This window comes from Globicephala melas, chromosome 10, assembly GCF_963455315.2.
Source record: "Globicephala melas chromosome 10, mGloMel1.2, whole genome shotgun sequence".
Lineage (NCBI taxonomy): Eukaryota > Metazoa > Chordata > Mammalia > Artiodactyla > Delphinidae > Globicephala > Globicephala melas.
The window spans coordinates 78,042,751-78,067,974 of record NC_083323.1 but is presented as its reverse complement, the minus strand read 5'-3'; the positions used below and the strand labels follow the sequence as shown (position 1 = coordinate 78,067,974).

The 25,224-nt window shown below is 43.1% G+C and overlaps 1 protein-coding gene across 4 annotated transcripts in view; it reads right to left on the bottom strand.

The window, feature by feature from the left end:
- TMTC1 (transmembrane O-mannosyltransferase targeting cadherins 1) overlaps positions 1–24,437 on the bottom strand; it is a 263,380-nt gene extending 238,943 nt beyond the window's left edge. For 3 of the 4 annotated variants that reach the window (XM_030830461.2, XM_060306111.1, XM_060306112.1), the window contains exons 1-2: positions 23,959–24,437; positions 6,966–7,143 (exon numbers count right to left, since the gene is read on the bottom strand). In XM_030830461.2, the coding sequence (XP_030686321.1) occupies positions 6,966–7,143; positions 23,959–24,260 (480 nt within the window). In that variant the 5' untranslated portion in view covers positions 24,261–24,437. Of the gene's footprint in view, positions 1–6,965; positions 7,144–7,591; positions 7,661–23,958 lie in introns of those variants that run through there. The other variant, XM_060306113.1, reaches the window with a different exon arrangement.
- Between the last annotated feature and the right edge of the window lie 787 nt (positions 24,438–25,224).

Genomic DNA, 25,224 nt, shown 5'->3' with positions numbered 1-25,224 from the left:
ACGGATGGTAGTGATTTGTGTCCTGTTAAGAACCGGGCCGCACAGCAGGAGGTGAGCGGCAGGTGAGTGAGCGAAGCTTCATCTGTATTTACAGCCGCTCTCCATCACTCACATTACTGCCTGAGCTCTGCTCCCTGTCAGGTCAGTGGAGGCATTAGATTCTCATAGGAGCGCGAACCCTACTGGGAACTGCGCATGCGAGGGATCTAGGTTGTGCGCTCCTTATGAGAATCTAAAGCCTGATGATCTGAGGGGGAGCTGAGGCAGTGATGCTAGCGCTGGGGAGCGGCTGCAAATACAGAGCATCATTAGCAGAGAGGTCTGACTGCACAGAGACCATAATAAATCAATTCCTTGCAGACTCATATCAAAACCCTATCAGTGAGTAGCAACTGAAAGCTCAGGGCTCCCACTGATTCTGCATGATGGTGAGTTGCATAATTATTTTATTATATATCACAACAGAATAACAACAGAAATAAAGTGCACAGTAAATGTAATGTGCTCGAATCATCCTGAAACCATTCCCCACCCCAGGTCTGTGGAAAAATTGTCTTCCACGAAACCAGTCCCTGGTGCCAAAAAGGTTGGGGACCGCTGAGCTAGACCATCCAAGGCTTGAATACAGGCTCCCCTAACCAACTGAGGGAGATTCAACTTTGTTATCTTTAAGTTCTGAGATTTGGTTTTGTTATCTTTAAAATGAGTATTATACCCCCTAACTCACGTTACTGTTGTAATAAGTAAGATGTAATAAGTAACAAAGTGCCCACTAATTGTTGATGCCCTTCTTTCTTCCTTTTCCCTGCAGAGAAAGGGGGTGAGACTCTTAACAGTGAGACGGGTTTTTCTGCGTGATGTATGGAAACCATCTTTTTACTTTAAGGTTTACATGTATGATATTTTATGTTAACTTTATTAGATAATCCAATATGTCTATTAGTGACAGTGTGGTTTCACCTCGGTGTCAAGGCCCAGCTCAGACTCACAGTACATAAAGCAACAACTGCACATGGTTCACTTGTGAAGCCCAGGCCTGCTCAGGCTACAGGCACCGCCCCTTTGAGCACTGAGCGCGGCATCACCAGCAAGGCCTCTGGGAGGTTAAACAGAGAGCCCAGCTCGCCAGCAACAAAGTCCTGGGATAAGGCCCAGGCGTCTGGGCCCAGGGGGACACCCAACACAGCACTACTGCTGTGGCCAACCCAGACAACAGCAGGACTGGCAAGCTGATATTGGGTGTGGCAAGCTGGAATGAGGCAATCACAAGCTAGGCAGGCATAACTAATGCCTTCAAGGCGCCTGAAGCCCTGCTTCTCAAACTGTAGTCAGTTAGCTCTGCCGGGAAACAGCAGCAGCAATAGCAGCGTGTGCCAGCTGGACGCGCCCAGATTTGAAGAATGGAGTGTCCCTTGGAGCAGAAGCTCAGAGCGGGGGTTGAAATGTCAGTGCTAACACTGAGAGACTCTGCTGCCAGCTCCAAACCACCAAGCAGTCACTGAACAGTTACTCTGTATCCCTGTTAAGCTGGGGTCTCTGCGGCAAGGGGGTTAGTGTCTTAAAAACAAGGTGCTTGTCATCAACTACTATCTGGCCAGACTAGCCACACGGTGAGTCAATTTGTCAACATCATCTTGTTCAGTAATTGCATGTTTCACGCCGGTCAACAAACATTTAACAAGTGCCTCCTATTTGCCAGGTATTTATGCCAGCTGGAGGGATTAAACCTGCCCCAAGCAGTTAACGTCTGGTGAGGAGTCAAAGAGGGTATTAAGAGGTTACAAGGAAACTGCATGTATTGTAAAGGGGAGAAATCACTGCCATGAGAAGACTGAAGGCATTAATTTGGACTGTAGGATCTGGGAAGGCTTCGTGGAAAGGCTGGCCTTATTCACTGAGACTTAAAGGTCAAGCAAGGAGGACTTCAGGAAACTCAAGACAGGGGGATGTGAATCTTGGGCCAGAGAGGGAATGCAGAAGCATTCCAGGCAGAGGAAAGAGAGTCCTGAAAGCATACTGGGTGTTCCTGGAAGGGGAGGTTAAAGTGATGAGAGCATGGAATAAATGAAAAGGGGGTGGGAGTGGGCAACAAGAAGCAAAGATGGAACATCAAGTTGTCACCCCTTGGGCTTGATCCCGTGACAATGCAGGCTGAACCTAGGGTGCTGGGAAGTACAAAAGGACATGGTCAAATATACAAAGAGATGGAGAGCATGTATTTCTTCCCTTAAGCTTCAAGTTTCCATCACCAAGCAGGTAGCTGTAACCTGGGAACCGTATTCCTTTAACAAATATTCAAATATTTGAAAAAAATCAGTGAACATAATTGAGTAGAATTCAAATAATGTAACATTCAGATCTCCTAGCAGGCTTAACAGAATCACATGTGGAAACTGCCAAGTAAGGACTTAATTTGCCCCCAAAACTTGTTATTTCTTGGACTATCACTATTATATTATATTTATTAATTATTTTACCTGCAAAATGAGTTCTGTTGGTGGCAGACTGAGCCAGGAACACACACTTAACACATGGCAACAGCTGAAAGCCAAACTGGCTGATTAGATCATGACCAATTTTCTCCTAAGTACTCTTGTCCCAGCTGTGGAAACGTCAACCCTAACCTTCAACTCCATGTGTCAGCATTTCCTGCTCTTGCTTTTGACTGGACAGAAGTGCATTCCTTCAAACAGTAATGTCTCTATGATGATTGTTAACTTTTAATTCTCATAGGAGAATTACAATGATTTCCCCATTTCCCCAATTTCTCTGATTTTTCTCATGATTCGGGATTCAGAAAAACATAAATTTCCCAAGAAATATACTGTCAGGAAACCCAAGAATCACAAGGCCTTCAATGAGGAAAGCTCTAGGTCTACCTTATTCACTGCTATAGCCCTGCACTGATTGACTGTATTATAGTCACTCAAATATTTGTTGAAAAATTACATAACTAAATGAATTTATTCCTCTCTACTTAAACTGGAAATAATTTTTCCCTTCGCTGGAGTTTTATTACTCCATATTTATCCAGTTTTATTACAACATATTGCTTTGTCTTGTATGTATTTATGTGTACGCTCTTTGGCTTTTCTAGGAGCTTATGAACAAACTGTGGGTAGGGACCCCACTCCCCACCCACATACCCCCTTGGCACCTAGCAGAGGGCCTGTACTAAGCAAGCACTCGTTTAACAATTTGTTGGTTACGTAATTAAGAAAGCAAATCCTTAATCATATCAACATGTTTACACTAAACCCTCCCCCCGCAAGTTAAGCCCTCCATCCTTCCTGCTGTAATTTATGGTCTCATTTTTGTTCTTGTTTAACAAAGAGGAGACACAACCTACTAACTTCCTCTTTCATCACACTATGGTCTGTTTTTCTTTTTCTTAAATAATGTATCACTATGTTTTCATAACACACATTTCTTTTTCTCTATTTCTCTGCCCTCCTTTCTAGAAACCTGAACTAATATCTATAATTAAATAACAGTCTCTTGATTTTACTTTCCAGTATAGTTTATTATACAGGTCAAATTTCTTTGCCTTCTTATGCCTCCCCCATCTCCTTGTGAATGCAAATAGTTTCTTTAAGATTTTTCCCCAAATAAATGTCTAGCTCTCAGGCTCCTTTGTCCCCATAATTGTGTTACCATGGATTTTTTTTTTTTCCGATTAGTACAAAAGCTGCTTGAAACCTTTTTTTTTTTAACATCTTTATTGGAGCATAACTGCTTTACAATGGTGTGTTAGTTTCTGCTGTATAACAAAGTGAATCAGCTATACATATACATATATCCCCATATCCCTTCCCTCTTGCGTCTCCCTCCCACCCTCCCTATCTCACTCCTCTAGGTGGTCACAAAGCACTGAGCTGATCTCCCTGTGCTATGCAGCTGCTTCCCACTAGCTAGCTGTTTTATGTTTGGTAGTGTATATATGTCCATGCTACTCTCTCACTTCGTCCCGCTTTCCCCTTCCCGCTCCCCACGTCCTCAAGTCCATTCTCTATGTCTGTGTCTTTATTCCTGTCCTGCCGCTAGGTTCTTCAGAGCCATTATTTTTTTTTTAGATTCCATATATATGTGTTAGCATACGGTATTTGTGAAACCCTTTCTTACAGGTCATTTTGCTAACAGGATTTTCCTTTTTTCTTAGAACTCCAGCTAGCTCATGATCACACTGCCCGAGATTACCTGCATTTTAGGCTCTCCCTCTCTGCAAGCACAGAATTAGGACCATTCTTATTCTACTCATTTGTTCTTTCCTACAAAAATTTTCTCCAAGACACTCTAAGCACGAATTTTTAACTCTACTTATGAAATTATTTGTCAGAAACATAATATTGTTGATGGGCTTACATTAAAACATTGCCACTGACCTGGTGTCATATATTCTATATGGCTAGGAGTAGTGGTCCTTGATTATTTCTCTTCATCTAACAATCATATTGAAAACTTATGCATTGCTCTCATCTTTTAAAATTCACATCTAAAATTTTTCATCATAATTTTAATAATTCAAAGGATCTAACTTCCTGTGCATTTTAGAAACTGACATTTTAAAATAACGCCATAATGTTACTCCTTTAAATGCACCAAATGCACCTGAAACATACCACAGCAATTTGAAGCTCATCATGTCCCCCTTACACAAATATGAACAGGCTCTTCTCTAAATGATAGACATCTTACACCCTTTCCCCTTAAACTCATATTTCCATTTTATTTCCCCCTCAGCATTTTTTCTTAATGTGTTATAGTTACATTTTTAAATATTCTACTTATTATCTCTCTCTGTAGTAAAAATACATATGCAATTAAATTTATTTTTTAAATTTCCTGTGATCAAAACACCTAAGTGCTAATTTTCAATTTTGTATTATTAGTCCAATTACTATTATTTTCAATTATTAAATACATCGTAAGTTAGAAAAAATGATAAATAATTATTAAATATAAAACATACACCTCTTAATAATACAGTTGTAGCTTTCTTTTTAATAAATTCAGTTATCTATGACTGAATATTATTTTTTGTTAGAATAAGAAAGCATGCGGCATCAGTCCTATCCATAGCTTTTGTATTTAAACACTGCTTACATAAATGAGGACAGAAGTAGCCATGTTATACAGTGACTTAATTCTTTGAACACCCAAGTTATTTGAAAAATCATGGTGATCTATCATCTTGCATAATGTTTAATGATCTACCAGCAGACAATTCTATCAGGTTCTCCTTTAATCTGGCTGAAAGCAAATAAATGAAGTGTACCCATCATTAGAGTTACCTGTTATTAGTTTCGTTTGCTTTCACAGTTTCTCAGAAGTACAGCTAAAAGGCTTGACTGAGACTTTGCAAAGGACTATTACTTATACTTAATTGCAAAGGACTATTACTTATACTTAATAGTCTTCCACTTACAGGTACCTTGTTCAGTCCAAAATACCCAGAAAGGGCTGGAAAAAGTACCCTTAAGAAAGTAATTTTTTATAAAATAATTTTCTTCTTTATCACTCGCTCTTTATCACTCTCACTTGTGTCAAAACCTTGAGCTTACAGATTTAGAATTTTGTTTGTGGCAAACGTCCATCATATGGCCTAACCATTTCTCATTATTAAGCCAATTGGCCAAATCAGACTTCTTGTGTCAGATCAAATGAACATATTATACATCCCCATGACAACCAGAATCTCACAGGCCACCACAGCCTACTTCTAATGCCATGCTGCATTCCTCACAGAAATATGTAAAGACAGAAAAAGACAAGAAGCCCTACTTTGGGTTTATGATGCCTTAATTAGAGGAGACATGGCTGACACCAATATATCAAATTGTTTCATTGTAAGGTGCCTGTTTGTACCCCTGGGGCATAGTAAATGTATGCAAGACATTCCTTATTTTTCTTTAAATAAGAAAAAGGCAAGTGAAAGGGGAACAGGGAGAGGAGAATCAATGTGACACCTTTCCCCCAGGTGTGCACTCAGACCCAGATGTGAGCTGCAGGAAAGTGTCTGGATGCAATCCGAGCCTCTGGAAACAATTCTTTTAAAACTGTGGTACCCACATACCCCTTGGAAAGTCTTCATCCACCCTTAGCAATACACATGAAATACACCAACTGTGGTTATTGAGATGTGAAACAAGGTTAGCTGGATGATGCCATCTTGGTGAATGATTAAGTCCATATTTTAAATAAGAGCACAGATCTAAACTATCTATATTTTCTAAATAAATTTCTCATTATCCACCAAATAACTACAATTCATACTAAATAACTTGGAAAACTGATGGTAAGTCTCCTAAATGTGTCTAACTTGAGGAACGTTAGTTCAACTTTTTATAGTCTCTCACCTAGCACTTACAGCTGTGCATCATGAATATTATAAACATAAAGCAGAGTGAGAAAAGGTTAAAAAACTGTAGAGCACGAACAATGACTCAGCGTTAAGTATCTCAAAATGCCCCTTGCTGTTTAAAACACATTAGGACTTAAATTTTCTGCAGATAAAGAACTGTGGTCATTTATTGCCACCTGTAATAATAACAGGTGTGAAAAACAGGTGTGAAATCCTGAAGGTGCAGTAAAGGCCATTTGAACATTCAGAAAGAAAAGCTGTCATGCAGAATGATTTATATATAAAGATAAACACTTTAGTAGAGCTTTAAATTCACATGATTTCGAAAGGGGAAAAGGATCACTTTTTTTTTTTTTTTTTTTTCACGGCACGCAGGCCTCTCACTGTTGTGGCCTCTCCCCTTGCGGAGCACAGGCTCCGGACGCGCAGGCTCAGCGGCCATGGCTCACGGGCCCAGCCGCTCCGCGGCACGTGGGATCCTCCCGGACCGGGGCACGAACCCGTGTCCCCTGCATTGGCAGGCGGATTCTCAACCACTGCGCCACCAGGAAGCCCAGGATCACTTTTTTGCTTCATTATTTCATTGAGTTCCAATGACACTCACCGCCTCTGTGTGAACAGGATGCACAGCAAAAAGCAATGCCGTAACGAAAGCAAGTCCACGATTCTTGAAGACAGTTTTGTCACAGGTGTACATCAGCACAAGGGTCACTAGGCAGTGTAAAATGACATTTACTGCATGAAAGTAGAATGGGTTCATGCCAGTCAAAAAGATGTTTAGCCTGTAAAAACAAACAAAAACTGAATTAGCTACAAACAGAACATAAGCACAAACAAAGGAAATCCATCATTTTAAAAGATAAGTTATTCAATTATTTTTAAATGATTCCCAATATCAGGTGATTCTGTACATTTGAGTGTAACTTTTTTCCTATCTAAAAATTTTGCTATCTGCAGAAATCACTGCAAATGCAATACAATATTACTTCAGAAAACTGTGGCCTCACTGAGAAGGCAGGCAGACAGGCATGCCACCCCTTTTTCCCTCACTCCCTGGCTGATGCAAACACCCCCCCGTATCATGGCCACCTCTTCCTAAGCAGCTGAGTGTTAGAGGCAAGTCCACAGCGCTGTGGGTCTGAGCTATGGCCACCACAGATTAGAAAGAGAGCAGGAAACTGCGGCTGTGGTCAAGGTTGAGACAAACCAGGTATGACTGTGTTCTCTCACCTACGGTGCCACCAGGAACCAAATTTTCAGATTACGCACAAGGAATCATCGTTAATTACCACTCCACAAGGGATCTTCAGGGCACCTATCCACAATTACCAGCTGTAGCAGAAATTATAAGGATGAGAAAGAACATAGCATTTCAGAATTTGTATTAAATGTTTTCTAACATAAATTCCTATAGATCTCAGAATCTGAATTCTAGGATTACAACAAAGAAACTAAAAAGAGAACCACAAAGAGAAGGGAAATTAATTGTTCAACATCTTAAAAAACACTTTCCTAAGACAGAAATGCACAACAGAGAGACTTCTGAAGGTAGCCTTTAATTTAAAAACAGGACAGAATGTCCCCAGCTGAGTCTGTAGGGTTATAGAAAAGATACAATTGTATAGGGAAGGGTTCTTCTCTTGGGAGAGCATACACACCCTAAGTGGTACTGCCTATAGCTGTCTAGACTCCAGCCCAGTTTACCAAAACAGTAATACCACATCTTTATTCTCATGCTCTTGATCTGCTTCTCCTACACAAACACCTCCTGTTTGCCAAAAACAATGAAGAATCTAAAAGTCAACTTTAGCGATGGCATATGCATATTCTAAACACTTGACTTGATTCATACACAGCTTTAACCTACAGAATTTTAAACATCTCAGGCTTTATTTGGACATATGAATCTAAATGTCATAGTCACTTAATCAACTCAATTTTCATTCCCACTGAAGTAATCATGGTCCTAACTAAGCCTAGAAAAATGAATTGCTGTGAGGGATCCAACTCCAGGGCTCCAAAGCAAGATTCCAGACAGCTGTGTTGACAGACCCATGAGTCTGCGCACACCCCCAAGATCCTTAAGATAGGAGCCCAGTGTGAAATACCTCATTCAGAAGGAAAGAGGAAAGGGCAGTGAACTAGGGGACTGGCACGTCCAGCTAAAGAAGGGAGAACAGCATCCCTCCCATTCCAGTAAAAGAGGACGCCCACAGGCCGATAGAGCTGCCGGAAATCAGAAAGCTCAGGATGGCGGAGCTCTGAGAAGGACAAGACTAAGTCCCTATCCTCGGGGAACGGGGGTGCAGTTCCCTGACAGCCCATCCCCCTGAGGTTGATTTTACACTGTTTCTCACTTCATCAGGCTGAGTTTTCCAGACCAGCTAAGCCATTCATTTAAAATTCATTCACACCCATCTCAATGAGAGAAAACAGGCAATCTCACATGTGGTAGGTGGGTGCCCAAACTGAAAGGTCTCTAGGTTGTCGACATGTATCAAAGGCTTTAAAAATTATACAACTTTTGGCCAAAAATTCCACTTCTAGGAATTTTCTGTAAGGAAATAACCAGAAAAGTATTCAAAAATATATATACATATATATGTGATATTGTGATATAGTAAGAAATATATATTTTGATCTTCATCCCAACTCCTGGTCAGAGGCCCTAAAACTTTTGTAATTTCCGAAGTGATACACGTGCTAGGAACGTCTTTTGTTTTAATATTTGGTCTCTGCCCCCAAGTTCCTGGCACTGGGCTCATAAATTCCTTGCAATTTCCTAAGTGATAAGAGCAATGGGAGCACCTTTTGTTCTAATCCTTGGTCTTTGGCCCTGGTTCCTGACACAGAGCTCCTAAATCCCTTGGATTCCCTGGGAGATAGGAGTGTCTTTTGTTCTAATGAGGTGACTTTTACTGGGCTCCTGGATGGCTTCAGGATGGGGGCTGGTCACGAGAAAGATCACGTGCGATTATAAGCTTGGAACTTTCAGCCCTACCCCCATCCTCAGGGAGGGCATAGGTGAGGGAGGCTGAGTTAATAATCGATCATGCCTACGTGATGAAGCTTCCATAAAATTCCCTGAACTATGGGGTTCAGAGAGCTTCCAGGTTGGTGAACACATCAACATGCCCAGAGAGTGATGCAGCCCAACTCCACAGGGACAGAAGCTTCTGCACTCAGGACCCTCCAGACCTTAGTCTGTGCATCCCTTCACCTGGCTGTTTATCTGTACACTTTATCATACCCTTCTTTATGTAATAAACTGGTAAACATAAGTGTTTCTCTGAGTTCTGTGAGCCATTACAGCAAATTATCAAAGCTGAGGAGGGGGTTCTGGGAACCCCCAACTTGTAGCCAGGTCAGACATAAATGGGGGTAACCTGGGGACCCAGTACTTGCGACTGGTGTCTGAAGTGGGGCAATCATGTAGAACCAAGCCCTTCCCTGGGCGGATCTGATGCTAACTCCAGGTAGGGAGTGTCAGGACTGAATCGAATTCTAGGACACCCAGCAGGTGTCGGAGAATTGCTTGGTGTGGGAGCAAACTCCCACAAGAAGTCTTGTGAGTGTGAGTAGAGGAAGAGATGGAAATGACCCTGTCAATCTAAAAGATGCACCTCACTGTGTTAATTACGAAAACGGCAATACAGAGAAGGAAAGACACCTAATAAACTAAAACCCTTATGGATTTGACTATTCCCACACATATTATACTTTAGATCATAACTCTGGATTACAAATAATAGCACTGTTTCTAAAAAGAAAACAAAAGACCTATTATTTTTCTAATTTATTTGTTATTCAACCATTTGGAAAGTAAAAAGCATCACTGAATACAACCGACCGTACTATATTACCACACTTTTATGAGGTAATTAACATACATTCCTTTCCCCTTCCAAAATGATATAAAATAGTAGGCATGAGTCACCTTTGTGTCCATATGTATCATATCTGAAAATATGCAGATGTTATCCATATAGATTATATCTGGAAATTGGTTAGGACAGAGTGCCTGGTGTTTTAAGTGAATTCAAGTAGATGCCAAAATATGTTTTTTTAATTGCTGAATGGGGAACCACTGCAGTGATGAGGTAGCAGTGTGAAAGCCTCTCACATGGTACCTGACACTAGTGAATCTAAGCTTTGAGAAATCACCAAAAATCTAGAATTAGGAGAGTTTTCTAAATGTCTAAAAGATGGAGAAAGAACTCTCCAAATTATAGACAAGTGAGCTTAAGATGAAATGATGACAAAATTTTAGAACTTATTCTATTTGTGAGCCCTGGAAAAAGAATCTGATTCTGGGCGCCAACAGGGGTTCACAAAAAGGGAGTTAACTGACTAATTCACATGTTAATAGGAGACGGGATGTGATAGATGCATGACATCTTTATTTTAACAAAGACATTTATCAGACTCTCTCAGGATCTCCTTGCATACAAGATAGAATAAGACAGGTTTGAGCACACACAAAGAGTGGTGAATAATAAATCAATGTCTCCTCGGATGGAGACCTCCAGGGTACGTCACAGGTTCTGATAATATCTCTGAGCTGTTCAATATTTTTACCAAAATCTTAAACGAATCTATAGTATATGCTAACCAAACCTGCAGAAGGCCTGTATCTGGGAAGGAGAGTTAGTTACTGTACTGGGAGACTGAGTTTCACAAAGAATTTAAATGCTTGAAGTTGTTACTTCATTCTAAGAGGATTCGACAGAATATGGGTAACAGTAAAGACCCACATTTGGACATAAAAGAGAACAAGATATTCGCAATCCAGATTAAAACTCTACACATGGTATGTCCAAGGGCTGTTAGTCTATCCTAAGCTCCGAGTTACTGTGTCCTGGTTACCGAAACAGACCAAACTACCAATAGACAGTCAGGGAACCGCCTAAGTCAATATTTTTCATTTCAATTCACTCCAACAGATATTTATTGAGCAACTGCTAGATGCCAGGTATAACGTGGAGCCCAGAGATACAAAGAGAAGACACAGCATTGGCTACTGAAGAGTTAACAGCATAGCAGGTGAAAGAGAGGAGAAACAGAGAAAGATGATTAAAAGTGAGAGAATTCTAGCAGTAGGAGAACCTACCAGGTACAGAGATAAGGAAGAGGGAGGCATTCTCTGTGCAAGTGGGAAAGGGAACGTGGGTGGTGTCCAGTGTGGGGCAGCAGCCCCTCAGGGCGCTACTTCAACCAGAGCACCTTCACAGGACAGCTCCAGGATGCTGGGGGAAGGGTCTCTAAGTGATGTCTCAGGGAGATAGGTTTGAGGAAATGGGGGACACTCAGCCTGGAGAAAGGTGGCAGACAGAAATGATACCAAGTTCTCCAGGGGAAAGGCTCTGTGACATATTCATAGCTACATCCCCAGTGTCTAGCACAGTGCCTGGTGCATGCTCGTCACACAATAAAACAGGTGATTTCATATAAAAACTTCCAGCTTCTCTTCAAATATTAGAAGACCTGGCAACTCTGGGCCTCCGTGGCTGCATGGACATACCTGGGTGCCCATTTAGGTGGTTCAAGTACTCACAGTTTGCCACGGGGCCTGCTAACTAACTACTGAGAGGCAGACTTCAGCTCAGAGAAAGATGTAAGATCTAAAACTAGAATCGGTGTTTGGGATAACCAGAAATGTCCACACAGAGATGCGATAACAGCCTACCTTAAACACCACCTAAAGAGGACAGTCTCTCAGGTTCCACGTCACCCTGAACGTACTTCCATCAAAGAATTTAATCAGTTTTTTAAAACTCTTTTACTACACTCCTCAAATGTTATGAGCATTTTCATACATTTTTAGAAATTAATTTTTTGTTACTGTATCCATCTCACTTAGCACACAGTAGATTCTAAGTGAAGGTTTACTGGACGAACAAATAAACTTACATGAAGTTGGAAAAGATCATCTTTCTCTTTCTATTCAAAGAATCTCTAACTTTATTTGATTTAGCCTTCCTTTCTCATATAAAGGTAGGCCAAGCAATAGGAAGTAAAACAACGTTTTTTTCTAAAATAATCTTAATAGTCATGCCTACTGGCTGAAAGCCTTCCAGATTTTGGCAAACAGAACGTAAAGAGCCCCGTCTCTGTCTGAAATCCTCGGCCTCTTCGTAAAAGTGCCCAGAAAGGGGGTGGGCCATACTGAGCTCACAGCAATTGGAAGGCACCTGTTCCCAGGAAAGGTCACAGGGTCACACAGTTTGGCATCAAGCAGCCACAGGAGGAGGGGTAGGAGAGGAGAAGAAAGTCATTGGTTGTCCCTCATCCAGCAATGCACACCTCACAGCCTAGAGCTCTAGGTAAAGCCCATTACTGTCTTTTAGTTTTCTTCTTTGAAAAATACCTCTGGTTTAGGAAAAAAATAAAAACAGCCTGTATCTCTGCAAGAGACTTCTACTAGGGAATATACTAGGGTCCCTCCTCAAGGGGACCCCAACTCTATTTCAGTCAAACAGCCATACGTCAATGAACTGGCAGGGGTCTGGAAACTGCGTGAGAGGTCGTGATGTTCCATCGCCGTGACTCGTGTCTAGTTCTGGGCCCTGAACCTGCAATTTTCCTGGTATATAGATCAAGTAACATTTAAGAGGGCCGCCTGACTACTTCATGCCACCACCAATGATCCCTGTGGGTCAAAACATTCTGATTATCACCGCATCCTCATGCCTGTCATAGCAAATGCTCTCACCTAGTCTTTGGCAGCTAAGCTCTGTCACTTGGCCTCTGGAACTCCAGGTTCCCATCACCCCCAGTGGAGTCGGAAAACCCACCTCAATGGCAGCATCTCCCACATCACACTCGGCCTACAGAAAAGAGCCGACACAGAGCTTCCCAACCTTGCAGGCACTCCCTCACTAATGTATTTCTCAATGTCTCAATGAAGGGAGAAGCACCTGGCCCTCTCAGGGAATGCAGCAGAGGGTGGGAGTGAGGTGTGTGCAGACGAGGTGATAAATGCACCCCGACATTCCTATCTCAATGAGCTTCTGGAGTCCTTTCTCTGCCATGCCAGGCAGATTTGGGCATCTCAACCTCATTAAACATAGACTTCCACTGAGTCCCAGTGCTTCCCTGGATTCTCAATCACCAGTGTGCTAGTTGCAACCGCTGATTTCCTAATCCCATCCCAAGATATTTTAAGCCAGCAGATCTGAGATGGAGCCCAGAGGTCTGCCCTAAGCAACCCAGTGATTCAAGACAGGTGATACTCAGAACAACAATACCCAGGTCTCAAAGCTTAAGGTAAGGCTGCATATGGTTGCCATGCTTGCCAGAAAATATCCAGTTTTCTCAGCAGCAACACAACATACATTCTTTTCCAGTAAGACTATAAACCTGGGAAAAGAAAAAATTAAATGTACCCCTCATCTTCTGTTTTTGGTGTCTCAAATGATGGGTTCTCCAACACCTTCCGGGTGACTTTCCACAGCCCGGTTCTAGTTCTCCCGTCTTCCTATATCCCCGTTCATTTTTCTTCTTCTTACCTCCTGCCTTCATTACAGCTCTCATACTTCTAAATGCTTTCCATAGTCTTAGATCATTCAGCCAATAAACAACGACATCTGGTTCTTCTCGTTTTTCCTCTAAGGAGAATCTCTTAGGCCCTTAATCATTTTAGTTGCTCTTCTTTTGCATTCCCTCCAGGACCAGGAATAAATCAGCAAATCGTCATCACTTCATGTATATAAAGAACCAAAGGATGCGGTTCCAAGGCACCAATGTAAACAGAAGTGCAGCAGGGAGATGGTGCCCTGAGGCCAAAGCAAAACTCATCCTCACCTGGCTCTGAGGAAGCCGTAGGGAGGGGTCAGGCAAAAGGGAGCCGGTCAGGAGGAGGCCGTTACAGTCTCTGTTGTCACATAGTACTCAGAGTAGCGACTGCATCAAAGAAAGGGTGAGGAAACTGAGGGCAGGAAGATCAGTGACCACAGAAGGAAGCAAGTCCCGGAAGAAAAATCTTCCAGAAGTGAGGCAGTAAATAACAAAAATGAACAGATCAACACCAAATATAATATAGTTAGTTATACCTATAACTGAGCTGTCAATTTTTAGCAAATGTTTTTTTCTTTCAAAGGTATATATGTTTGGGGCTTCCCTGGTGGCGCAGTGGTTGAGAGTCCACCTGCCGATGCAGGGGACACGGGTTCGTGCCCTGGTCCGGGAAGATCCCACATGCCGCGGAGCGGCTGGACCCATGAGCCATGGCCGCTGAGCCTGCGCGTCCGGAGCCTGTGCTCCGCAACGGGAGAGGCCACGATAGTGAGAGGCCCGCATACCGCAAAAAAAAAAAAAAAAAAATACCCTCATGATACAGAAATATATTCCTCTCATTTTCTATCCCTCCTACACCACCAGACAGACTGTAGCCTAAAGGCTATCTTACGTCTAAAGCATATCCTAACAGGCAAGGATGCTAACCTCCTCGTCTTGGGGTTTCTAAGATAAACTTAGTTTGGCATGAAATTTTCAGAGGACTTTTTTAATTCATTTTTCTCTATAAAATCTTTATTGCCTCCAATCACATTTTTCCTTAACTACATCCATCACTGAACATCCTAGACAATCTAGTCAAACATCCTAAACAGTCTTCACTTGTCTCCTATCACAGACTTAGAAAACAGAATTATGTCTTGTAGCAATAGACTATCTCAAAATGAATTCCCATAGAGGTCAAATCAAACCATTTCTTTTAGGTTTTGGGCACAGCGGTTAGAGCTGATTTTCATGGTTGGCATATCATTTGTGACTAGAAGATGCAAACTGATGCAAAAAAACTCTCAAGATCTAAACATTAAAATGTTGCAAATCCTTACAGCTGCACATATTAAGATATTCTATTTTTTAACTCTGACATTTTAAACCAGCCACTTTCACTCATCTGGTTTATATTACCATCAGAGCCTTCAATAAAATAAAACTTTATAGCGAACTAGTAGAATACTATCATTCAACAGCCTAAACCTGGAAAGAGAATTGAGGTCATTTAATTTGCCTTCGCTTCCCCATCATTAACATGGAAAAACCGCTGGTCCTTTCTTGTTGAAGGAAGCTTCTCCTTGCTTCTTGATATGGAATGGCACTGCTAACAATCCAGCAGGAGCTTCTCCTCAAGAGAAAGGGGGGTAGAAAGGAAATAAAATTTTAAAAGCTAAGCACCTTTTATATCAATCAGGACCATTTTTCAAGGTGGGCGTTATGGGCATTACGAGGTTTGGTTCTGTGTCAATTCAGTGTCTACAAAGTGACTTAATGTGCTTCACCTGATTCCACAGTGAAAAACATGTCATGGCCAGTGAAGGATAAAGAAGAAAAATAAAAAAGGTTACTGCTGCAGATTAAGTTTTCACAGATGTTTTGATTCTGCTCTACAACAGTCCAAAAATATTCCTGTGTGTCCTTGGAAATGAGATTATGAAAAGACTGAACAGAAGATTTGACTTGAGACAGAAATTCATTAGAATTCTAAATTCACTTCAAGCAACACAAAGAAATTATTATTTGTATCGGTTAAAGTTTGACCAGAGAAGCAGATCAGGAATGATACAGCAGCAGGAATTTGCTGCAGAGTTTTGACCTTCCACAATCATGGGAACTCCTTACATAGCCTATGCAAGGCTGCTGCTCCTGTGTCTATAACAAGTGGAACGCCAGCAGGGCAGGCATTCGAGAAGGAAGGATGGACTTGAAGTAGGGGAAAGGAAGGAGGGACTGGAACCCACAAAGATTAACTAGAATACACTTCTGTTTCTTGCAGCCTCCTAGGCTCCAACTTTAACTATGGGAGTGGCTTGCAAACAGGCCAGCAGTCTCCACAGTGCTGCACACATACCTGCACTATGATTCCAAGTAGCTAAAGGAGATCTGAAGAATTCCGGAGGAGCTGCAGAATTAGCTGCTGTTGCACACCAGAGCAGGTTACTCAGCAAGCCTGGGGCAACCAGCATGAGCTGCGACACACCAAACCTACACACACCTTCTGAGTGGGTACATGGCTGAAACAGAACAGGACCCTATGTGGCCTTCCCAGGACAGACCCCACCCCACCCCGACCCCATGTCCTCCGCATGCCTTTTGTCTGTAGAAAATCTTTAGTCAAAGAAAAAATTTAATCAGAGAAGTGAGAAAATGCAGAAGCAAAGGAAAGCAGTCAAACAAGACTAAATAGTTTAGTCATTAAGCAAAGTCAAGGACTTTTAGTTCCTCCTCAAGGGCTATAGATAATATCCTGAGCCATATCTTTTGAGCTGTTTTGTAAATATTGAAACCCCCATCAGGTGGAAGAAGTTAACTACATGATGACCAGACTGTAGCCATCACATAAACTGCCACAATTCCAAGAACTGGCCTCAAAGAAATGGGCACAAACCAACCCTGGGACTGACCCTGTGTTTAAAACAATCAAGATGATGCTGATCAGACCACCACCGCATGACCAAGTTCAAGATGACTGTCAGAGCTGATTGTGCTGTTCCTGTACACGGCCCCCTCCCTCCGCCTATACATCCCTGAAACACCCCTTTAAAAGCTCCTGTCCGCTGATTGTCAGTGGGGAGTTGGACTTTGGACATGGGTCCACCTTCTCCCCCAGTTGTCGCCTCCGAAATAAGCAAACTTTCTTTTCCACCAACCTTTCCTCTCAAGTACTGGCTTTCCAGCGGTGAGCAGTGGGACTGCACTTTCGGGAACATGGCCACTTTGAGACAGGCTGGAACCTGAGACCCTTTGCTGCAGTGCTGCAATGCTTGCACCTGGAGAAACCTCTCCTTGAGCAACAAAATACAAAGAAACTATATGGGACTAAAAATAACTGCTTGCATGCCCAGCTGGGGCAAATTCTGGATAAAACATTCAAAGAGACCAAAAACCCAACTGCCACTTTTGAAGGGCCCTGAGCACAAGCAGGACGCTGCACACGCCCCCTGCACCGGACACCACCTAATGGGTGGGCAAACCACCTAAGTCACCCCTCTGGCCTGACCCCTGGACACACTCCTACCCTCACCCCCTGTAAGGAACAAGCTGGCCTCCCTCTGGAAGCGAGAACAGGCAAGGGAACCTGTTGCTGCAGCAGGGGCCCCAGTAAAGCCTTGCCTGACTTTGTCTGGCCTCAGTTCAATTTCTATTGATTAAGGAGGCCAAGAATCCTCGTCGGTAACCACTTCACCTTCACTTTCCAAACCTTGAAGAAATTTCTCCTGTCCAGCCCTTGCCCTGTACAACACAGGAAAGGAATTTCTAAGTCGCAGTTCCAGTTAGCTAAATTGATATGATACAAATCACTGCACCTTCATAAGCTGCCTTCATTTTCCATTGTGCCCTGCCCTCCAAACTGGTAAAAGGAGACATTCTAATAATCCATTTCCTCACTTCAACTGCTGCCCATTTCTTATGTGAGAAAAACTGTGAATAGTCTCTTTCTACACAAGTAAGTACCTTTATAATAACAAGCATTACAGGGACTTCCCCGGTGGTCCAGCGGCTAAGATTCCACCTCAGGGGGCAAAGGTTTGATCCCTGGTCAGGGAACTAAGATCCCCAGTATGGATCTTTGGTGCAGCCAAAAAATTAAAAAGAAGAAAAAAAAAAGCATTACACATCTTTATAAATAAATAAATAATTTTTTTATTGTTTATTCTTAAGGGAATTTCTAGCCGTTAGTATGTGTGACATTCATTCACTAAATCAAAGATAATACTTTTAATAAAAAAAATCAGTTTGAGTTTTGCACAGGGAAAAACCCTGTTAAGAAGCTCAAAAGACTACCTATAGAGAAGAAGGAAATATTTACCAACCACATATCTGACAAAGGATTTATATCTAATATGTATAAAGAAACCGCAAAACTCGACATTTAGAAAAAGATCCATTTAGAGAATCAACAAAAAATATGAAGAGAAAGTTTAACAAAGAGGACATACAGAAGGCAAATAGACACATGAAAAAAAAATTTAACACCATCAGCCATTAGGGAAATGCTAATTAAAGCCACAACTTCACACCTACCAGAATGGCTACAATAAAAAACAGTGACAATACCAAATCTGGTGAGGAAGCAGAGAAACATACACTGCTGATAGGATGGATGGAAAACAGTTTATCAGTTTCTTAAAAAACTAAACATGCAACTACCATATGACCCAGCAATTGTACTCCTGAACATGTATCCCAGAGAAACAACTACTTATGTTCACATAAAAACCTGTAAATGAATGTTTGTAGTGGCACTATTTGTAATAGCTAAAACCTGGAAACAACCCAGAAGTCCTTTAACAGATGAATAACTAAACACACTGTGATACATGCATTCAATGGAATATTACTGAGCAATAAAATGGAATGAACTACTGATACATGCAACAATCTGAATAAACTCCAGAGAATTATTCCGAGTGCAAAAAAGTCTCAAAGTTTACCCTCTGTATGGTTCTAAATGGAACATTCTTGAAATGACAAAATTACATAGAGATGGAGTACATATTAGTAGCTGTTATCAATTAGGTGTCTATAGCTATGATAGGAAAACATGAAGGCTCTTTGTGATAGAACTGTTCTATATCTTGACTGCGATGGTAGGCTCACATGATAAAACTGCATAGACTAAATATACATTCAACAAGAAGAAAAAGAATATATGTAAAACTGATGAAACCTGAATAAAAACTGTGGATTGTATCTATGTCAACCCCCTGGTTGTGACTGTGTACTATAGTTATGCAAGATGTTACCACCAGGGAAAATGGATAAAGGATATGACGGATTTCTATATTATTACTTACAGTTGCATGGGAATGTACAATTATCTCAAAATTCAACGTGTTTTTTAAAAAATGGGTTTGCAAAGCCAGATAAAGACACTACAAGAAAAGAAAAGTATAGGCCAATTTCCCTGATGAACACAGATGCAAAAATCCACAACAAAATACTAGCAAACCAAATTCAACGACACATTAAAAAAAATCATACACCATGATGGCTTTTATCACTGGGGTGCCAAGGCTTTTATCACTGGGGTGCCAAGATGGCTCAACATACGCAAGTCAGTTAATGTGATACACTACATTAACAAAGTGAACAATAAAGATCACATGATCATCGTAAATAGATGCAGAAAAAAACATCTGATGAAATTCAACACACTTTAATGGTAAAAAACTCTCAACAAACTAGGTTTATAGGAAATTTACCTCAACATAATAAAGAACATTTATGAATAGGCCACAGCTAACATCATATTCAACAGTGAAAAACTGAAAATTTTCCTCCTAAGATCAGGAACAAGGCATGAATGCCCACGCTTGTCATTTCTATTCAGCATAGAACTGGAAGTCCTAGGTAGAGCAATTAGGCAAGGAAAATAAATAAAAGATATCTAAATCAGAAAGGAGGAAGTAGAATTATCACTGTTTACAGATGACATGATCTTATATGCAGAAACCCTAAAGATGCCACCAAAAATCTATCAGAACTAATACACAAATTCAGTAAAGTTGCAGGATACAAAAATCAGCGTACAAACATCAGCCATATTTCTATACACTAAGCATGAACTATCCAAAATTAAGAAAACAATCTCATTTACTATAGCATCAAAAAGAATCAAATACTTAGGAATGAACTTAACCAAAGAGATGAAAAACGTATACACTTACAACTACAAATCACTGATGAGAGAAATTAAAGACACAAATAAATGGAAAGACATCCGATGTTCATGAATGGGAAGACTTGATATTGTTAAAATGTCCATATCACCCAAAGCCATCTACAGATTCAATGTAATCCCTATCAAAATCCCAAGGCATTTTTTACAGAAAAAGAAAAAAATCATAAATTTCATACTGACCACAAAAGAACCTGAATAGATCAAGAAGAACAAAGCTAAAGGTACCACACTTCCTGACTGCAAAATATATTCCAATGTTACAGTAATTAAAACAGTACAGTACTGGCATAAAAACAGACATATAGACCAATGGAAAAGAATAGAGAAATTAACCCACATATATGTGTCAAATGATCTTTAACAAGGGTTCCAAGAATAAACAACGGGGAAAGTACAGTCTCTTCAATAAATGGTATTGGGAAAACTGGTTATCCACATGCAAAAGAATGAAAGTAGACCCTTATCTTACAACATACACAAAAATCAACCCAAAAATGTATCAAAAATTTATATGTAAGACCTGAAACTATAAAACTCCTAGAAGAAAAACACAGGGGAAAAACTTCGTGATGTTAGGTTTGGCAGTGGTTTCTTAGATGTGATAACAAAAGTACAAACAATAAAAGCAAAATTAGACAAGTGGGACTACATCAAACCATAAAGCCTTTGCACAGCAAAGGAAACAAATCAACAGAGTGAAAAGGCAACCTACAGAAGAGGAGAAAATATGTGCAAACCAAATATCTGATATGTTGTTAATATCTAAAATACATAAGGAATTCCTACAACTTAAAGCAGAAGAAATTAAATAACCTGATTTTAGAATGGGCAAAGAACTTGAATAGACATTTTTCCAAAGAAGATATACAAATGGCCAATAGGTACTTGGAAAGATGCTTACATCACTAATCATCAAAATCTAATCATGCAAATCATGCACTAATCATGCAAATCAAAACCACAATGAGTTATCACCTCACTCCTGTTAGGTTGGCTTTTATGAAAAAAAAGAGGTAAGCATTGGCAAGGATGTGAAGAATTTGGAACCCTTGTACACTATTGGCTAGAAAGTAAAATGGTGCAGCCACCATGGAAAACAGGATAGAGTTTTCTCAAAAAATTAAAAATACAATTACCATATGATTCAGCAATCCTACTTCTGGGTATATATCCAAAAGAATTGAAATCGGGATCTTGAAGAGATATATGCACTCCCGTGTTCACTGCATTATTCACAATAACCAAGATATAAAAACAACCGAAGTGTCTATCGTTAGATGAATGGATAAAGAAAAGTGATATATATACACGATGTAATATTATTCAGCCTTAAAAAGGAGGAAATCCTGCAATGTGCAACAACATGGAAGAACTTGGAGAGCATTACGCTACGTGAAATAAGCCAGTCGCAGAAGTCCACTTATGTGAGGTACCTAAAGTAGTCAAACTCATAGAAATAGATAGTAAAATGGTGGTTGCCAAGGGCAGGATGAGAGGAGAGGGGCACCAAGAGTTACTGTTCAACAGGTATATAGTTTCAATTATACTAGAGGAATAAGTGCTACAGAGCGGCTGTACAACATTATAGCTGACAATACTGTATTGTGCACTTAAAAATTTAAGATGGCAGATCTCGTTAGGTGTTCTTACAACAAAATTAATCATTAATTAATTGAATGGTTTTCAATTCTCAAAATTTCTGCTCAAACAAGCTTAAGATACAGTTAAGATAGTTTGAATATATTTCAAAGGCCACTTTGTGTTTTCACCGATTACCTAAAATAAAAATCATTAAAGTCATGATCTATGTAAAGTTCCTAGGCCAATGCTTGGTTCACACTGAATAGTTAATAAATGTGATTTTCTGTCCTTCCTTACAACAATCTTCAGAGTTGTGTGGGCCTAACATCGTTAACGGCGTCCCTTATACATGCCCATCCTCACGCTATTGCGCTGGAAGATGCAGTTTCACCTCAGGTGACTGTGATGAGAAAGCCTCCACATCTTATTCGAATCAATGCCTGTGAGTACAGAAAGGTTAGTTAAATTTCTCTTTCTGAAGAGGCACTATTACTTTCCAGTTAGTGCACCCTAGACTTGTAACTCAATCTCAAAAAAAAAAGGTATATCTTACACAGCCAGTAAGACACACTCTGCAAAGAGCAATGCATCTTAGCAACCAGGCTGCTTTTTATAACCAGTGAGCATCATAAATGAAGAGGTGCCCCCTGCCCCCTCAATTCTCCTTCTCCTTTGCCCCTGTTCTGCACAACCGCCTGCTTTCCTCTTCATCAACGGCCTTGCCTCACTGTCTACTCCTTTCCTCCCCTTCTCTCTCTTCTGTCCCTGCCACCTCCTGCACGAATTAAATTTTTTTTTTTTTTTTAGAAAGTCAAGAAGTGAAGACACTCTTCCCCACCCTCCACCAAGTGGGCACAGGCATTTGACCCTGATCTTTGTACATGGAAAAAGCTCAGAGGAGGGACCTAGATGGTCTCCGTGGCTGTTATAAGCCCAGCACACCTCATGCTGTGAGCTACCACACCTTAAACTAATCAACAAACCTCTGTAATAAATGAAAAAGCAGGTCAATTTAGAAGTTATACACATATCGTGCCATCTAAGAATGTGCCATTTTAAGAAACATTTAGGGAAAAAACGGACTGAGCAACTTAGTAGCTGAGATTATCTTTCAGCTGAAAAACAAAACCGCTTTCCAAAAGGATAAATGTTTATAAAATACTCTCTTCAGAGTCAAATGTGCTATTTCCTCACCCGCCTTAAAACATTCAACTTTCAGTTGAAGAATTAAGTACAATCGCTCTGGTTTCCTTTTCTAAGTTATCAGCCACCTGTCAAGAGACCTCGGCCTCCCGGCCTGGGCAGGCTTTTCAAGCTGTTTACCCTGTCTCGAATGACCAGTACCACAAAGACGGGTTCATATTACACCCGTTGGAAAATGCTTAAAACGCTGATGTTACTGAACCAATATTATTTCAACAGTTCTGTCCAGCACATTTTAAGCTTAAATGCTGAGCCAAATTATAAGGAGCTGAGTCAAGCTCATGACGCGCGAGCCAGCACTCCCCTAGCATCAGCCTTTCTCCCCTTCCACCTGAAGCTAGCCGTCTTTTAAATTCAAGAAAATACTCCAGCCCGCAAAACCCTGGCGTTCTCCCGATTCCCTTTGCACCTTATTCACACTTGAAATGCTGAATCATGACTCCGAGATTGTAAAAGAAACACTACTTCAACTGGGACGCCAGGACCCCCAGAGGATCCCACGCTTTCCTGCCTTCCTTTGCACCTTTTAAAGTCTAAATCTGGAGCCCTTCCCGAAGATCGGCGAGGCTCCAGGAGCAGCCAAGTCTGCAGGTCGGGAGAGCGCCTCTGCCCGCTGTGCTGCTCCTCCCCAAACCCACGCAAGCCCTGGCAGCTCACGACTCCCAAGGAGCTGACACACTCCCCGTCTGCACAGCTCACCAGCAGCCGCCGAGAAACCCCCAACTTCGAAGCTTCACCACCACAGCCACCCGCCCGGAGCTCGTTGGGCCCGCGCTGGTCTCATTTGGCCACCGTACCACGGGGGTGAGCTGTGCGGAGGCGGGTGGGCTCCACCAGACCCCTCCCAGCCCTGGCCCCAGAGACCAGCCCGCCCAGAGTGCAGACTCTCGAGAAACTCAATTCCAAGTCCCGGCTCGCGCCTCCTGAACCGCCCCGGGAGCCCCAAGCAGCCGGGCGGAGGACCACTGAGCAGAGGGGCGTGGGCAGCCTGGAGAGGAGGGAGGCGTGGAGGGGAAGGGGCGGCGAGAAAAGAAACGGCCCCCAAGCCAGTCCCGTAACTTCTCCCAGCCCGGGTTGGGGCTGAGGAGAAACGGCGGCGGCCGCGAGCAAGGGGTGAGGGACTCACTTGAAGGTGAGGACGCAGAGCGGCCGGTAGGACTTGTGGCTGGTGTTCTCGGCCATGCCCTTGCCCCAGAAGTCGTTGGAGAAGATGCCCCAGCGCAGCGGGGCGCCGGGCCGCACGTCGGGGTTGTTGACGATCGCCCACACGTCGTCGTGCACGAACTCGCCCTGCAGGGAGCGGCCGTAGCACAGGCAGCTCGCCCCGACCAGCAGCGCCGCGGCCCCAGGCGCCGAAAGTCCGCAGCCCCGCCGCCTGGAGGGCGCGCGGTCCCCACCGCCGCCTCGGGCAGAGCTTGTCACTACCATCGCGCCGCCGCCGCTGCCCTGGCCTCTCCCGGGCGTCTGGCATCGTCCCCAGCCGGGGACCGGGCGGCGCGCGGCGGCTGCCCGGAGGTGGGCTCGGGCATAGTCGGCGGCAGCTGGACCTGCCGCTAGCGCCCCGCGCTTCGCCGCCGCCTGCGCCGCCGAGTTGGCCCAGCTGCAAATAAACAGCAGTCCCCCCGCCTCCCCTGGCCATCGCCACCTCCTCCGCCCCACTGCGCATGCCCCGCTCTCAATCGCCTCCACCCCCCAATCCCGGGACCGGCGCCGCTTTCGCCCCCATGTCCCGCACCCTCCCCCCGCGCCCCGGCTGGTTGCGCGCTCAGCCCGCGGGCGCAGCGGCGCCGGGCGGCGAGAGTCAGCGCTCAGGTGGAGCGGGGTCGCCGCGCGGGGCTACCCGGAGCGGCGGGGAAGGGGCATCCGAGATGCTCTCCGCCTCCCAACATGTACCCCAGCAGGGTCCGGGGAGCGCCTTCTGGTGGGCACCTCCAGGCCCCGGGCCAGGACGGGCTTAGCAAGTGCTCAGCCTGAACCCCCCGCCCGCCCTCAGGGAGGGAGCAGTGGCTGCCGCCGCCCGGGACGTCCCCGGCTTTTCAGCACCCCGGACAACAGCAGGGGCGGCCCGCGGGCCACGCTCTCCCGCCCCGCTTCGCGCTCGCGTCCCGTCGTCCCCTCCACGGTCTCCTTCCCGGGCTTTCGGTCCCCACCGCCCCGCGACCAGAGGTTGCAGCCTCCGGGGGTGGAAACCGCAGGGAAATGGAGCTTCTGAAGCATCTTTCTGAAAACCGAGCGAGGGTCTCCCTGGCGGGGGCGTCTCCTGCCCGCCGTGCCCAGGTTTGTTCCGAGGAGCCATCGGCTGTTTTCCTTTACCGCCCATTGCTCTGCTCACCCTTATAAAGTCTCAGGTTCGATTTTTGGTTTGGGTTTGGGCTCCGAATTGGCTTCTGAA